Source organism: Meleagris gallopavo, chromosome 19 (assembly GCF_905368555.1).
Source record: "Meleagris gallopavo chromosome 19, MGAL_WU_HG_1.1, whole genome shotgun sequence".
Lineage (NCBI taxonomy): Eukaryota > Metazoa > Chordata > Aves > Galliformes > Phasianidae > Meleagris > Meleagris gallopavo.
In genome coordinates this window covers 5,831,825-5,847,980 of record NC_139422.1, presented here as the reverse complement: position 1 = coordinate 5,847,980, position 16,156 = coordinate 5,831,825, and the positions used below count along the sequence as shown (strand labels likewise).

The 16,156-nt window shown below is 60.5% G+C and overlaps 1 protein-coding gene across 1 annotated transcript; it reads left to right on the top strand.

Moving 5' to 3' along the window:
• Positions 1–3,072: 3,072 nt before the first annotated feature.
• FIBCD1 (fibrinogen C domain containing 1) lies at positions 3,073–15,691 on the top strand. The gene is made up of 7 exons (XM_085239488.1): positions 3,073–3,286; positions 7,205–7,681; positions 8,449–8,608; positions 9,288–9,424; positions 12,536–12,632; positions 13,101–13,280; positions 13,488–15,691. Exons 1-7 carry the CDS (start codon positions 3,215–3,217, stop codon positions 13,745–13,747), a joined length of 1,383 nt encoding a protein of 460 aa, XP_085095614.1. The 5' UTR covers positions 3,073–3,214; the 3' UTR covers positions 13,748–15,691.
• Positions 15,692–16,156: the final 465 nt, after the last annotated feature.

Below are 16,156 nucleotides of genomic sequence, written 5' to 3'. Positions count from 1 at the left end.
AGGGGTGGCTATGGAATGGGTATGGGATGGGTATGGGGTAGGCATGGGGTGGATATGGGGTAGGCATGGGGTGAGAATGGAGTGGATATGGGAGGATATGGTGTGAGCATGGGGTGGGCATGGGATAGGCATGTTCTGCACCCAGCACAGGAGCTTTGGCTTCTTCCTTCTCAGGTCAAGGTTCCTGGCACAGAGCAGAGGAGCAGAGATGCACATCCTATGGCCCAATGCTGCCAAGACCCACACGAAGTGCCCAGCCTTGGGGGAACACACGGGACATTAAAAAAGGGTGTCTGAAGCCCAAATGTCTCACAGGGTGATGTGGGGACACACTGGGATGCTGTAGGATCAACCCATGGCCCTGTAGGCTGTATCAGTCCCCATTTGCAGCACAGCTCAACTCACCTCTCTGCCCACTTAGCGATGCTCAGTTTGCCCATTCCTTAACATTCCCATATTCGAGGTGTTCAGAGAGTGCCCTGCGCCCTGCCAAGGAGGGGAGTCACAGAATCACAGTCACCAGACAGGGGATGTGAGACAGGAACCCTGCAGCCAAACATGGGGAGTCCCCAAGGTCTCCCTGGGCATTTTTGTGACCCAGATTGGCATCGCCCCATGGCTGCTTGGGATGAGGCTCACGCAGCTCCTTTGCATTCCGCGCTCAGCAGCCGTGCAGCACAGGGGCGAAGATCTTTGAAGGCTCTGCCCTTTCATTATTAATATTATGATGATGTCTGACGCCGCCTGTGTGCAGAGATGGCTCCCGATGGCACACATCCAAGCACAGCACTTGGCTCCTGGCAGCCAACCCCGGCCCCCAGCCCTGCTCAGCAATGGGGGAATCGCTGTGAGATGGAGATTTCTGCCCCTCCAGCCTTGATCCAATGGCTGGAAACCCGTGGGCTTTGAGCCTTCAGGCACCCATCTCCTGTTCTGCAGTGTTCTGCGGGTGCAGACCCCTGCCCCAGTCCCATCTCAGGGTGTCCTGCTGCCCTCAGGTCTGTCCCCATCTCCAAAGCATGGGGCCAACAGGAGCCCAGCTGTGATGCATGCAGCTCTTCTCGCTTCCTCCAATCGCAGCACAGAAGACAGCATCCAAACACGATATTGAAATACCATATTTCAGCACACAGCTCTAATCCCAAGTTGCTTTAGTCATTTTTTGCCCCAGGCCCAGCCCGGCATCCTCAAGCAATGAGGGCAGAGCCTGTTCAGGGCGGGCAGAGCCGCAGCTCCCAACAGGACCCACAGCCTCACATCAAACATTTCTCCAGTTTTTGCCCTCAGGCCATAGCCTGAGACATGAATCATGCCACGCTTGCGGGATCAATTTGCGTTGGGCTGCCAGGAGGAGCCCCTCCCCATCCCACCACGCTCCTAGCCCTGGGGTGCTCCCCGGGCACCTGATCCCACATGGCACAGCCCTGGGCTCTGGGGCCGGTGTCACCATGCTCTGCAAAAGCCACGCATGGGAGCGATGCCCCCTGGGGGTGCCCCCTCCTGTGTCTTCATGGTGGGTGACATGAGGCAACACAGCATGGCGTGAGTCAGCAATGAGCCCAAGCAATATGTCCGGGGAGGGCTCGCCTTGAGCATCACTCAGGGCCCCCAAAGCATGGAGAGCCACCGATCCTGCACCCACATCCCCAGTGGGCACCCTATGGGGATGCACCTTGGGCACAGCAAGGCTGCATGGCATTGCTCCCCGAGTGTCTCATCCCATCTTATGGCAGCACCCATGATGATACTGAGGGTTATGTCAAGGTATGTCGGATTGCAAATTAAACTGCGCGGTCCTGGCTCCATCTGCAGAAAATGAGTTGCTGGACTTGGAGAGTGTCCAGTTGCTCAGCTCGGCGTGCCTAACACCGAGGGCTGACAAGCCACTGAATCACTCCTCCCCGCGCTGCCAGGCTGCGTGAAGCCAAGATACATTTCTTTTTAATGATAAGTTTTTATTGTTTGGAGTTCAGCTCAAGCAGCCCCCTGGCGCCTGGGGCCTCGCGCTGCCAGAATGGCACAGACCGCCACGGGTGGAACGAGTTGGATGGTCTCATCCACGGGGAAGGAGCTGGGCTGCTGGCCATCAGCATCACCCTGTACATCCAACGGCATCACCAGAGCCAAAGCTGGGAGGTGCACCTGGCCAGCAGACAGCCAACGTTTGGTACCATGCGCACACCGCAGAGCTCCGTTCCCCTGTGCCCCTCCTGGAGGGTTCTCCAGGGGTTTCTTGGCAGAGGAGGCTCCATCCTCCCCCCACTGCTGGGCTCAGGATGCTCTCTGAACCTCTCAGCAGCTCCTGCCTGCAGGTCAGACATGCAGCGGATGAAAGATTTAAAGGAGGTGCCGCAAAGGGACGGGAAAGAAAAACCACATCCTAGCTCGGAGTGGTGGTGGTAAATCAGGCGGGCGCTGCTCCTTTGGGCTGGAAATGGTGGGATTTGGGCAAAATGCTTCACTCGGTGCCAATAGTGGGCAGACCCACATGGTGGGGGTCCTGCTGATGCCCCCCCAGGACAGGTCTGTGGGTTTTACTATCCATCGCTTTGGCTAACCCTTAGCACTAAGGCTTGGGGCGATGTTTCCAGTGTTTTCCAGCTGGGGGAGCCGATCCCAGTGCCCCCCTGCCCTGCCCAGACCCCTCCTCCCACTGAGGGCAAACCCATCCGAGGGGCACAGTGATGCTGAGCCCCATGAACACGAAGTGCTGCCCCCAGGATTGTGGCCATGTAGAGGGGGTGAACGGCCACGACTTACCCCCAGAACAGCCCCAAACCGCCTTACCTGCTGCGGCTCCTCCAGCTATGCCGGCATATCTGGATCTGGAGCGGATCCGGAGTGAAACCGGAGCAAAACCGGAGTGATTCCGGAGTGAATCCGGAGCGGATGGAGCTGCCGGGGATGGGGTGGAGAGGGGGGGTTATGCCAACGGGGGGAGCCGACGAGGGTTTCGGGGGGAGTTTGGGGGCGACGCTCAGCTCTCCCTCTGCCCCCTGCCCGCGGTCGGAGGGGGGGGGGGAGCGGGGCGGGCGGGGCTGGCGGGGAGGGAGGGAGGGCCCAGCCCCGCGTCCGTGCCCGTGTCCTCCTCCTCCTCCTCCCTCCTTTCCCTCCGCCGCCGCCGCCGCCCGTTCCTCCCTCCCGGTGCGGAGTGCGGGGCGCGGGGCGCGCCGGGGCGGGGGCTCGGGGACTTCGGGCCGAAGTTGGCGGCACGATGGGGAACGAGCGCTGGAAAACCATGGGAGGAGCCTCGCAACTTGAGGACGGGCAGCAGGAGAAACCGCAGGTACGGGCCGGGGGTCCCACGCGTGTCCCCCCCCCCACTCCACGGTAACTTCCACCCGGGGGTGAACGGCCCCCCCCGGCACCGGGAGCATCCCTCGGGCGCCGCTGCGAGCCCCCCGCCCGCTGCATCCCGCATCCCCCGGCTCCGTGTTGATTCCCGCATCTCCCTCCGGCGCAGGGGCTGAGCGCTGGGCAGGCAGCGGGCGAACGCTCACACCCGGCTCGGATTGACTGCCGCACATTTTAACTGCTTAAATCACCTCTTAGAGGGGATTGCGAGTCCTGGCCGCGCGCTGCAGCCTCAGCCAGCTGCCTTCCTTATCTCCTCCGCTCCCCAACCTGCCACAGCCAAACGCCGGCTGGGTTTTGGGCAGAGGCCGGCGTCGCGGTGGGGCAGCGGTGCGTGTGTCGGAGGCTTTAGCAGGGCGGCTGCACGTGTGCCACCTCCTCCAGCCGGAGCCATTGGGGTGCGGGCGGCATCCGAACGTGGATCCGCGGCGCGCAGGCGGCAGGTAGGGGAGCGTGGCTGGGACGTGGGGCTGCCTCGCACCTGGTGTGGGGGGAACGGGCACGGAGCGGGGGGAGAGACGTGGGAACAGTGGGAGAAGGCGAAGGAGCTGGTCCCGACCGAGCCTGCGAGCTGAGGGATAGAATCTCCCTTCTTTCAGCTCCGTCTCCTGGCTTCCATCTGCACCCGCTGCTGAGGACAGGGGATCCCCAGCAGGACGCGCTCAACCCCGTGTCCATCGTTTCGTTTTCCCTCTTCCCTTTGGTGAGGGAAGTGCATTCGGGGCTGGGCGTCGCAGCACGGAGCTGCTTGTTCCTGCACGTCTTTGCAGAGGGAGCAGAGTTTGCTTCTAGCTCCCAGAGGCTCCAATGGAAGCCTGTCCCCGTGTGCGCTCAGCGCCGCGCCGCGCTGTGCTGTGCTGTAGGAGCTCTGGGGAGAGCAGGCGGAGGGATGCAGCTCGGCTGTGCCGCGTCCGTGCCTGGGAACGAGCAGAGGAGCTGGGACGGGCAGGGTGCAGAGCTGGGCAGGAGAGCAGGTGGAAAAGGGCTGGAGCAGAGCTCCATCAGCCCAGTGGAGAAGGGACAGAGCAGCTGGGATGCACAGTGAGCTGCTCAAGCAAGCCGTGGGATGGACTGGCCCTTGCTGTCCTCCGGCTGGGCTCCTCTGGAGCCAGATGAACCTGGTAGGAGGGGGGGATGGCTGGGCTGCAGGGAGTGCAACCGAGGTCCTGCTTCATCTCTGGCTGGGACACAGCTCAGCGGCCCTGCCGGGTTGCAAAGAGCAGTGCCTTTGGCTGGAATAAAGGACACCTCCTCCTTGAAGAGCATCCCCACGGCACAGCACAGTCTCTCCCACCACCACTATCCATTCTTGGCTCCAGCTCTGCTCCACCTGCCCGGGGACAAGCAGCCTTCCTCCCTCTGGCTCTGCTCTGGCTCTCCATACTGGATTTGCTGCTTCTGCACCCACATGGCTGCTCATGTGCCTGGGGGCCAAGGAGGACGAGTTGTGTGGTGGGGTGATGATGGCACCCCAGTCCCAGGATGCACACAGCCTGTGGGCAGCTCACACCACACAGCTCAGGTCCCGTGAGTTTAGGAACAGTGAGTAAGAGCAGCACCCTTGGTTCCAGCTCTGTCTCTGTGCTCTCTGTGCAAACAGAGAGCTGGGCTTGGCCTCAGCAATAGGCAGCAGTTCTGCTCCCCAGCCTGGCACTGCTGCCAGCAGATGTCAGATCGGAGGCCACCAGAATTCCTGGCATCCTGCACCCAGTCAGGACCTGTGCTGGGTTTTGCACTGCTGCATCCCTCTCAGCCCCAGCACCCTGAGCAGGTTTGCAGGGAAAGCTCTGCTCGCTCCTTGGGAATAAGCAGTGTGGGGACACTGGCATGTTGGCAAAGAGAACAGCAGGGTCTGTCAGCACAGGGATGACCTATGGCTGCTCAAAAGCAAGAAAATCTGTGAGCTCAAGGCCGTGCAATGGGCAGAAGAAAGCCCAAGAGCTCTGAGGAACGCGGTGCTGGCAGGGCTCCATGCTGGGCACTGGGCACAGTTTTGCTGAGCAGGGGGCACTGAGAGACCCCAACTCCAGCTCAGAGTGCTCCAGGTGCTGCCGGAGGACTTTCCCTCCTCTCCCACCGCAGGTTGCCAGGTAACACAACCCGCCAGCACAGCACTGGGGGACGGGAAAGGCTGTCACCACTCAGCATCTCATGGCTGCAGACAGAGGTGCGTGTTGGCAGAGGAGTCGTCCCCTCACTTCTGCACCCAGCAATGGCAGGAAGGTGACTGGGGCTGGAAGACTGGAAATCAGCAGTGTTCCCTGCTTGGATCTCAAATAACTCAACGTTTCCCTCTTCCCAGCAGCTGTCCTGTCCTTCTGCATCTGTGCTCGCGGGGTCCCAGCTGTCCCCGTAGGGCTGCCAGTGATGTGCATCTCTGCTTCCTTCTCCCACTGCCCCATCCTGTGGGGAGAACTGCCCCGGGGCTGAGCACCACGTGAAAAAACGCAGAGCAGCCCTTGAGCTGTGTGGGGCAGCCGTGCCCCCCCACCTCCCCGGCTGCCGCAGCCGTGGTCACCTTAATGCAAATGGTTGCGGGAGCGTGAATGAAGGGTGCTTGAAGGAAGGTGTCACTCCAGATAGATGTGCACGGGAGGGGACAGGGCTTGGGAAATCTTTGCAGATGCAGCAATTTTCTCCTCATTCCTGAAGAAAGTAGTCTTTGTCTCTCCAAATAGGCGGCTTTCTGGCAGCGCTGCTATTCCCTGTGACAGCTGCACCCGGGTCAGGGGAAAATCACCGCCCGTGTCCCGCAGGTGTAATGAGAAGGGGCCTGAGCTGATGGGTGGGTGGCAGCTCACACCCTCCGTGCTGATGGCTTTGCAAGAATGGCACTCACTGCACCCTGAGCAGCTCCTGCAGGCTGAGCAATCGCTCCTGCTCCTCCATTGGGCCACAATGGGATAGGATCACCCCAGAGAAGGGAGAAGCCCCACTGGGAACAATCCCCATTGCTGCTCAGCGGGGCTCCAGCTTCCCCACACCTCTGGGGACATCCCCCTCTCTCCCTTTGCTTTCCCTGCTGTCCACACTGCAGGGCACAGCACGGGGATTCTTCCTTTCCCTCCCTGCATTCCCACACTCCCAGAGCAGTGGGGAGCCCACCTGCACCTCCTGGGGCTGCTGCTGCTCACACTGAGCATTATGCCTTCAATAAAACATACACATGGCCACATGCTGCTCTGCTCACCCTCTTATTATTATTTCATACCTGTGGCTCCCAGGCGGTTTCAGCAGCTTTGCTGGCTGAGCTCACCCATGCCCTGTTGGAACCACAGGTTTCCCTGCTGTTCCCATGCTCCCTCCTGCAGCAGTACGCCAGGGTGCAGTGTGACCTCCCTCATTGCCAGAGCTGGAGCAGAGGAGCAAACCTAACCCAAAACCCCACATCCTGGCCTTTCCAGAGTCCCCTGGGCACAAGGTTTGTCTTCTGGCATAGTTTTTTGGGTCTGCCCCAAATGAGGGCATGAAGACAAAGCCACCGTCCAGGCTCCACATAGGGACTAAAGCTGTGATGGACGTCTCTGCTTCCACTTCCTTTTGCTCCATCCATGGGCAGAAGTCCTCGGGGGATGAGCTTCACTTCTCCATCCCATTGCCATGGCTGATCCCAGTCTTCTTGAGGGGTTGAACCCACCTCGTGATGGAAGGGCACTGGGATGGGTCCATCTGGATGGGTCCTAATGGCCCCTCATGGCGATGGGTCCACCTGGATGGCTCCTGGTGGCACCTTGTGGTGATGAGTCCATCTAGACGGCTCCCAGTGGCACCTTGAGTGGGTTCTGATGGCCCCTCGTGGTGATGGGTCCGTCTGGATGGGTCCCGACGTCCCCTCTCTCTGTGTCCCCAGAGGATGAGCTGTGGCTACGTGCTGTGCACCGTCCTGCTCTCGGTGGCCGTCCTCTTGGCAGTGACAGTGACAGGGGCCATCCTCTTCATGAACCACTACCACACACCCGTCACCGAGCCTCCCCCAGTCATCAGCACCAACCCCGAGGAGGCCAACGCGTTGGTGACCATCGAGAAAGCCGACAGCTCCCGCATCAACATCTTCATAGATCCCAACTGCCCCGACCCGGCGGGCAGCGTCGGGCGCCTGGAGGGGCTGCAGGGCTCCCTGCTGCGCGCCCTCGCCGAGCACGATGCTGAGGCCAAGGCCACCAAGGGCCAGCAGAAGGCCCTGCTGCTTGGTGTGGCCGACGAGGTGGCCAAGCTGGTGACACATGCAGCGCAACTGCGAGCTGACTGCGACGGCCTCAAGAAGGGGCACAGTGCTATGGGGCAGGAGCTCAGCGCCCTGCAGGGCGAGCAGGGCAGGCTCATCCAGGTGGGTCCTCATGTCCCCAAGGCATGGATCCTGTTCTTTATGCAGGGAAAAGCTGTGGTTGGGGGTTGGTAGGGTTTGGAGCTAGAACAAGTTCAGCTCCGTGCCCAAGGGCTGGGGGGTAGCTGCTCAGGGTCTCCGTGCCCTAGACCACACTGCGGGGGATGTCCCCTCCCTGCTCACCCTGGAACCCTGCTCACAAATAACCCCTCTGCCTCGTTCACCACCCCAAATCCACCAAAACCTTACCAGGGTAAGTCGGGGAGGTTCTGTTGGGCATCACAGTGAGATCCGGAGCATGGTTGGATGCTGAGCTCCGCGCCGTCCCTTCTGCACTCCACTCCCAGCACCACTGCTCTGCTCCTGCCTGCCCTCACCTCACAGAGCTCTCCCAGCCGGGTCACCTCGGGGGAAGGCAGAGCCTCAGGACACAGCTCCTCCCAAAGTCCCCGTGTCCTGGCTGCTCCTTGTCCCCAGCTGCCCGCAGGCTGAGCTCAGGAGCTCTCACTCCCAATGCACTGATGCATTGGACATCATCTGGGAGCAGACCCAGGGGAAAAACATCACCCAAAATACCGTGTGGGATCTGCCATGGTTCTGTGTCCCCACCTCGTACCCTGGCTGGGAAAGTTGCTCCTACAGCTGTTTGAAAACTGTGGGAGCGGGCAGAGCATGCATGGGGATGGATTTGCCACTTCCTTGGAGACACAAGGGTCTGAAGTTCCATTTAACCCCAACCCATCACCCCATCACATGTCTCCCACCTGCAGCTCCTCTCAGAGAGCCAGACCAACATGGCCCGGCTGGTGAGCTCAGTCAGTGATGTGCTGGACACGCTGCAGAAGGAGCGTGGCAGCGTCCGGCCCCGGCTCAAGGCTGACCTGCAGCGAGCCCCGGCACGGGGAGCACGGCCTCGGGGCTGCTCCAATGGTGAGAGATGAAACCTCGGCTCTGGGGAGGGTGTGCCATGGGGAGGGATGAGCCATGGGGCATCTCCCAGCTCTCTACCTGCCAAGAGGGGAGGGAGAAGGCAGTTGTGATGGGGAAAGCAGCCTGGAAAGACAGTGGATATGGTAGTGGGAGAAGAGGCAGGAGGGAGATGTGCCCGCAGAATGGGTCTCTCACCATGCAGCCCCCGGCCTCCCATAAAACAGCCCATGCAGCCACCACAAATCCACATTACTTCTGCCTGCTCCCAGCATCCATGAAGGAGGAGCAAAGCCAGAAGTGACCCTTCTCCTCTATTTGGGTGCAAGCACTGCGGGCACACTGTGCAGCACTGGGAGCAGTCACATTCATCATTGCTGCGCTGAGATGGGGCTGAGTAAGCTGCCCTGGAGCCACCAGCACTGCGCCCATGGCCACCTCCAGCCGTCAGCCCCCTGCTCTGCTGGGGTCCATCCTGCCCCAACCACCCCACAGGGACATGGGGACATGGGGACGGTCCCTGCATCCCTCCCAGCACCACTCAACCCGATCCCTGGAGGGAAAGGGAGGGAAAGAGCAAAGCAGTGAGGTTGGGATCCTGAAGAAATGGCAAGCCTTGAAATTAGATCGTTAATTAACCAGCCTTCCTCTCTTCCCACCCCATCCCTGTGTCATGCTGCAGGCTCCCGGCCCCGGGACTGCTTTGACATCTATGTGAGCGGACAGCAAGAGGATGGGATTTACTCCATCTTCCCCACACATTACCCCTCGGGCTTCCAGGTCTACTGCGACATGACGACCGACGGGGGCGGCTGGACGGTGAGCGATGTCCCCAGGCTGGGATATAGGGGCTGTGGGTGGGAGATGTCACTCGGCTGTGTCATGGGGATGGGGCTTGGCTGCAAGCAGGGACCTGGCGAGGGTTCAGCAAGCTGGAGCTTGGGGTTGGGCTGTTGGGTTGTGCCATGGTTGGAGCTCGTATTTCATGGCAATGGGGACATAGGGACCCCTACAGCACAGAGCCAGGTGCTGGTCTGGGGGCCACCGACACCCTGGCCTCCATCACACCCAACATCCCTCAGCCCCAACACGGAGGGCACAACTCAGTGGTGACCATCTCTTTCCTCCCCTTTTTATGGAAGCACAAAGAAAAGCTCCATGCACTCGCATAACCCCCCATAGTATCACCCACCCCAGCTCATTTGTGCACCACTAACGAAGGGGTGCCCGGGGGCACCTCTGCTGCAGTGCTGATTAACTCTCCCTGTCCGTTTCGCTTTGTGCCATGGCTGCGACAGCCCCATAATCACAGTAATGCAGCAGTGGGCGACAGGGGGACGCAGCCACCCCCCACCCCCAAGGTTCCGTTGGGTGCCCCCAGCCTGGGGGATGTTGAGCACAAAGCAGAGACCCCAGAGTGGTGAGTAGGGGTGACAGGCAGCCTCTCCATGAGGACATGGCCCAGCACCCCTCCAGCTGGGCGCTCTAGGAAATAAATCCCCACGATCTGCTTCCCTTAAGCAGCTTTGAGCGATGCCAGGAGGCAGCTTAGCCCCCCTTCCCCTCCCCTCCATTGCCTTCCAGGGGCTGATGAGCCTTCAGCCTCGTTCCGCCCAGAGCCCACCCAAGCAGACCTGTACATCAAGTTCACATTGGGGAAACTGAGGCACAGCACAGCAACCCCACATCCTGGGGGTCAGAGAGGACAAAGAGGGGACACTGCAGTTCCCAGGGCGTGGAGGGTCCTTGCAAATCCCATGCACAACCTCCCCCAGCCACACACTCAAGAGCTGCCTGAAGAGCAGCCCAAGGTAATTAGCCAGACACTCAGAGGTTTATTTAAAGCTGCTGCAGCTGGGAAGGCTCCAGCGGGGCCAGAAGGGTGCAAAGACAGCAATTGCACATCGTGAGCCCCAGCGTCGATGGGGGTCAAAGGACCAAAGCCTGTGCTGCATCCCAGCACTGTGGGTCAGAGCATCCAGAGCCCTCCCATCCCCCTGCCCCATGGCACGGCCCAGCCCGGCTCCCAGACGTCCCCATGGGCTGTGGAGGGGGGGGGAGGGCTCACCCATCCGTGGTGCTGGTGCACATCGGGGACCGCGGGCTCCAGGTAAAGATGCTGTGGTACAGAGCCTGGGAAATTTCCCTCCCCTCCTCCTCTGGAGCCGTACTTCTGACATTTGGGCTTATTTGCATGTGGGTAGGTGGGTGGAAGCAGCTGAATCCATTTGGGTTCGGGAGCTGCTGAGCTAAGCCTTCAGCTGCAAGAGCTGTGGCAGGGGAAGATGGGGTCCACGCCCAGCCTCAGGGCCACCCGTCCCCAGCCGCGTGCCCGGCTCTCTGCCCCCAGCACACGGGAGCATCTGCAGCGCCTCTGCGCTGCCGTTAATTGCAGCTCGCCCAGGGCTGACCGCCTCGCAGCACGGGGCAGCACGCTGATATTCCCCTCCCGACCCTGCGCTCCTGGCGCTTTATGAAAGCAATAGCGGTGTGACGGAGGGCGGCAGCACGGCCTTCCCATCGCCTGAGGACGCTGCTTCGTGAGCCGGGCTCTTTGCAAACTCTCTGCGCTGTTTCATCGCTGCCAAGCTGCGCCTCAGCAGCTCCGCCCCGCGAGCAGCGGTGCTCTCCTCGCGGTGCCCGTGGGGACGCTGACCCCAGAGGAAGGTGGCACTCCTTTTTTTCTTCATTTTGTCCACTTTCCCGGTTCTGTGCCTTCCCAGTGCCTCCTGCCCCGCTCTGCTGAGCAGCCAGGCGGCGAGCCGGGGCGATGAATATTTCAGCCTAAGCTTTAAAGCGAGGAAGGAAATCCTTTTTGCTTAAGAGGGGGCGATGCATATTTCATGAGGAGGGAAGGAGCGGGCAGCCCGTGCTGTGAACACAGTCGGGCCCCGCTCCCCAGCCCCCCTCACCTGCAGTCCTGGCCCCGCTTCCCCTCGTGCGTCCCTCTGTGGACCCTCAGATCCCGCTCACCAAAACCCATCGCTTCCCTTCCCCGTCCCCAATGTGACGCATGAGGAGGGACCGCACACAAACTCGGGGTGCAGCTTTCCCAGCGCAGGGTGCGGGGTGCTGTGGGACTCCTGCAGCCAAATGTGGGGACCGTGGGGCACGCGGGGTCCTTGCGGTGCCGATCCCAGCCCTAAGCTGCCGACAGCTCGGTAATCACCGCGCCGCGCCGGGGCTCGGCTAATGAAGATGTGTCCCGTGCGCTTTCCCGAGCAATTGGCCTATTTACAACCTCGGGTCAAAGCCGATTAAATGAGAGAGCATCAGCATCACCGCTGCTGCCTTCCCTGCGCGGCACGGCGTGGGGAGATCAGCTCGGGCTCCCAGCCAGCCCCGCCGCCCCCTCACCCACCGAAAGCCCCTTTAAATGGGCTTAGCAGCAGCTTCTCAAACGCTCAGTGCAGGGATTAAAATTAAGGCTCTAATTCTAGAAGGTAAGTACAGCAGGATCGGCGCTGGACCCGCGCCCAGCTCCATCACAGCCGGCCCCAAAGCAGCCGGGCTCTGGGTGTCCCACGGGTGGGCACCGGGAAAAAAAACACATATGGGTGCTTCCAAGGGCAGGGGCAGCTCGGGGAGGTGGCCCAGCACACAGCGCTGCCTCCCTGCCGGCTCTGAGCATAGCAGCCGTGGGAGCGCAGCGCTCCGGGCCATCGCGCCGGCTCCGTTCTCCTCCAGGCAGGCTGGAGCGGCCAAGTTTAATGCAATTAATCCAGGGCTGGAGGCTTAATTATGTTCGAATGGTCAGGCGGGGAGCAGCGTTTTCTGGATCGTTGTCAATAAATCAATCTCGAAACTAAAGATAAAAGAGGACAAAACATATAGGGCGTGAGATGCTGATGAACAGAGCGCGGGGGAAAGGGGAGGAGAGAACAGCTGGGCTGAGCCCGGAGCTGCCCTGCCTTCCCTGTGTCTTCCCAGGTGTTCCAGCGACGGGAGGACGGCTCTGTGAACTTCTTCCGTGGTTGGGAAGCGTACCGGGATGGCTTTGGGAAGCTGACAGGAGAGCACTGGTTAGGTGCGTGGGGTGTCCTTTGCAAACAACTGAACCAATGCACTCCAATGGTCAAACCGATGCACCCGATGGCTGAGCCAGCACACCCGAATAGCCAAACCAATGCACCCTGATGGCCAAGCCGATGCACGCTGTGCCCAAAACAGTGCATCCAATGGCTGAGCCAAAGCACCCAGTGGTTGAGCCAGCACACCCAAATAGCCAACCCAGTGCACCCAATGGCCAAAACAGTGCACCCAGTGACTGAACCAATGCACCCCAACGGCTGAACCAGTACCTTTGTCTTGCATGCCATGGCCAGGCAGCCACAGGGAGTGCAGGCAACTCAAGAGTCATCGGTAGGCAGGCGAGCGGTGCTGCCATTTGCCCATGGGCTGCACACATGTCTTTGGCCAGGGCAGTGGGGGCTAGAAGTAGGGATCAGTGCATCCCAGGGACCCCCCTCTGCCCTGCTCACCCCACTCCATGTAGGGCTGAAGCGGATCCACGTGCTGACGGTGCAGGGCAGCTACGAGCTGCGCGTTGACCTGGAGGACTTCGACAACGGCACCGCCTTCGCACATTATGGCAGCTTTGGTGTGGGACTCTTCTCTGTTGACCCCGAGGAGGACGGGTACCCCATCTCCATCGCTGACTACTCGGGGACAGCAGGTAGGGCCCCACAGGGGACCATATCCCATCCCCGGAGCATCCACCGAGAGCTGGAAGCTGGAGGGTGGCTGTGGTTGAGTAGTGGTGAGCCCGAGTGCCCTATATGGCACCAAGAAGCTCCATTGGGGTGCACGGGGCTTTGGAAGCCACCCCGAGGGCAGGGATAGGGGTGGGGAGGGCCCTTCACGGCTCCTTTGCCTGCGGCAGGAGATTCTTTCCTGAAGCACAACGGGATGAAGTTCACCACCAAGGACCTGGATAACGACCACTCAGAGAACAACTGTGCGGCGTTCTACCACGGCGCCTGGTGGTACCGCAACTGCCACACCTCCAACCTCAACGGGCAGTACCTCAAGGGCCACCACAGCTCCTACGCCGATGGCATCGAGTGGTCCTCCTGGACCGGCTGGCAGTACTCCCTCAAGTTCACTGAGATGAAGATCCGGCCCGTCCGGGAGGAGAATTAGCGGATGGACCGAGCCCTTCCCTGACCCCTGCCCTTCCCACTGCCCCATGGTTCCTCTCTTCCTGGTGCACCCCATGCCACCATCCTGCCCTGGGGTCCTGTGGGAGCATCTCCCCACTGGGGACGATGGCTTTGTCCTGACCCCATGCCCTCTGCTCCCCACTGGGATGGGTGTCCCCTCCCTGGGCCACGCTCGATGCTTGCGGTGCAGTGGGGATTTGGGGAGCAGTGCATAAGGAGGGGAGGGGGCTGAGGGGCTGGAGACCATTTCTGGGGCACAGAGCCCCCACGGTGCTACTGAGGACAGGGAGGGCTCTGCTGGGTCGGTGCTCACACGAGTGCCGGTGGTTCCTTCTCTGTCTGCGAACATTCTCCTCTCTGTCTTCAAAGAGGACCCAAAGCACAGTGAGATCACAGGTTCATTCCTACAGACCTCACTGCCCCTGCTCGCGGAGCTGCACAGCACATGGGCACAGCACTGCAGGGATGGATGCCCACAGCCAAGCATGGCACAAAGCTGTGTGGTGGCATCAGCAAAGCAGAGAGCAGGAGGAAGAGGAGGAAGCAGGGAAGGCTCAACCCCCAGTACAGCTCTGCCTTCCCTGCACAGCTCCTGCCCCAGACACACGATGGGTTTTCTCCATCCAGAAGCTGTGACCTTGCCCTGTGTTTCAGCAGCACCCCCACAGACCCCCCGCCCGGCAACCTGCATTCATTTCCATCCCCGATGAGCCACGCTCCAGCTCTGGCTCTGCACCTGCAGATATTCAAAGCCTTTCGTTTCTTCAAATCCCATTAAGGTTTTGCAAAAAGCAGCCCTGAGTGGGGCTTAGCATCTGCAGGGCGCTGATAACAGGGCTGCATCCTCAGCCCACCAGGCACTGTGCTGTGCAGTCCCAGCCCTATAGGAATGGGAGAGGCTCCTACAAGGACTCCAATGGGAGCTTTTGTCCAAAAAAAAACAATAAAGCTGGTGTGAGGGGAGGGGAAGCTGGGGCCCCCTGCACCTTTGCATCATTTCCCGCAGCACTGAGGATACAGCCCCACAACAGACCCCAACCCTATGGAGAACTTCTGGAGCGCCCTGAGGAGGGGAGGACAGACCCAGAGCTGTGCTGTGCGGGGACCCAAAGCACAGTGAGATCAAAGGTTCATTCCTGCAGCCACAGCTCTGCACTTCTCGACGTGCTCCTTTTTTTTAAGCCTTCCCCTGCTCTCATTCCACACTGGATGAACGCTTCCTCCTGCGGGCGATTCTCCATCCCTCTGCCCTATGGAGACTGGGGACACACGATGTGCTGGGACCACCCTGAGCCAGAGACATTGCACTGCTCACATCCAACCAAATCCACTGGGGGGGCCCCACACCCCGCAAAGGGCAGAGTCTGCAGGGCCGTGCCCACCTTTGCTGTTACTCACTGATTTCGGTGGGTCAGACATAGCCGGTTCGTACAGCATTCGCCTTCGGGAGGAAGGACCCAGAGCCCATGTGCGGGGTCCTTGTGGTCCCAAGCTCTGGATGGACAGGAATGGGGTGTTGTAGTGTGTTGGTAGCACTTCCCTGTGTCCTGCCCGTCCCACCCAGGACTCCCAAATGAGTTTGTTTTGCATTGCACGAGAGGTATTCCATACAACCCGAGATGATGGATTTTCCAGGATGAGTGCTGGGAGTGCACATGGCACTCAGTAACCCCAGGCTGGGATGAACCCACTCCCAGTGCCACCTCCCCGGGTGGCCATGGGGACATCGGGGACGGCACAGCTGCAGTCTGGTGCTGGGGACAAAAGGGGAGGTGTGTGGCTCCAGGGCTGGAGCACAGCCATGTCCCCCCCCGCGGCCGTCGCGTCGTGTTGCTGTGCCATGAGGTCTCCATTGTGTGTGAGTGGTGTCCAGCGCTGTCCATGTGGACTTTCTGAACTCCTTAATAAAAGGAACTCATCGTTACTGGCGTGCTCTCCTCTATGGTCATTGCACAAGGACACCACCAGAAGGACAGTGGGAGCTGGCAGCCCTTTGGGAACCCCATAGGGAACCCAAACCCAAGGGAAAGCCACAGTGTGCGGGTGGGCACAGCAGTGAGTGGGTCCCAGCTCCTTTCACCCACTGCTCACCCCTATCCCAAGATGTGGAGGGACAGCCAAATGCTGGGTGCTGGGGACCAGCTGGTGGCTGTGAGCATTGGCCAAGCAGGGTGGGAACAATTGGGGTTCTTTGTGTGGGGATGGGTCCTGAGTGGGTCTAGGAGTGCAGGAACATCTGTAGGGTCTGCACACCCATCTGGACCTGCAATGACAGGCACACATCGTGCTGCAGGTGGGAGTGCTCGTGTCCCCAACCAGCGTCACTGCCGCTGGCTCCAAGCCAAGAGCACGGCTCCTGCTCAGCCTCTCCTCCAAACGAAGCCACAAA

Bases quoted from the DNA above. Each gene is read 5' to 3' on its own strand.
- FIBCD1 (XM_085239488.1), top strand. From the start codon at position 3,215: ATGGGGAACGAGCGCTGGAAAACCATGGGAGGAGCCTCGCAACTTGAG. The intron at 7,682-8,448 runs GTGGGTCCTCAT...TCCCACCTGCAG, and splicing joins AGCAGGGCAGGCTCATCCAG to CTCCTCTCAGAGAGCCAGAC. The intron at 9,425-12,535 runs GTGAGCGATGTC...GTGTCTTCCCAG, and splicing joins CCGACGGGGGCGGCTGGACG to GTGTTCCAGCGACGGGAGGA.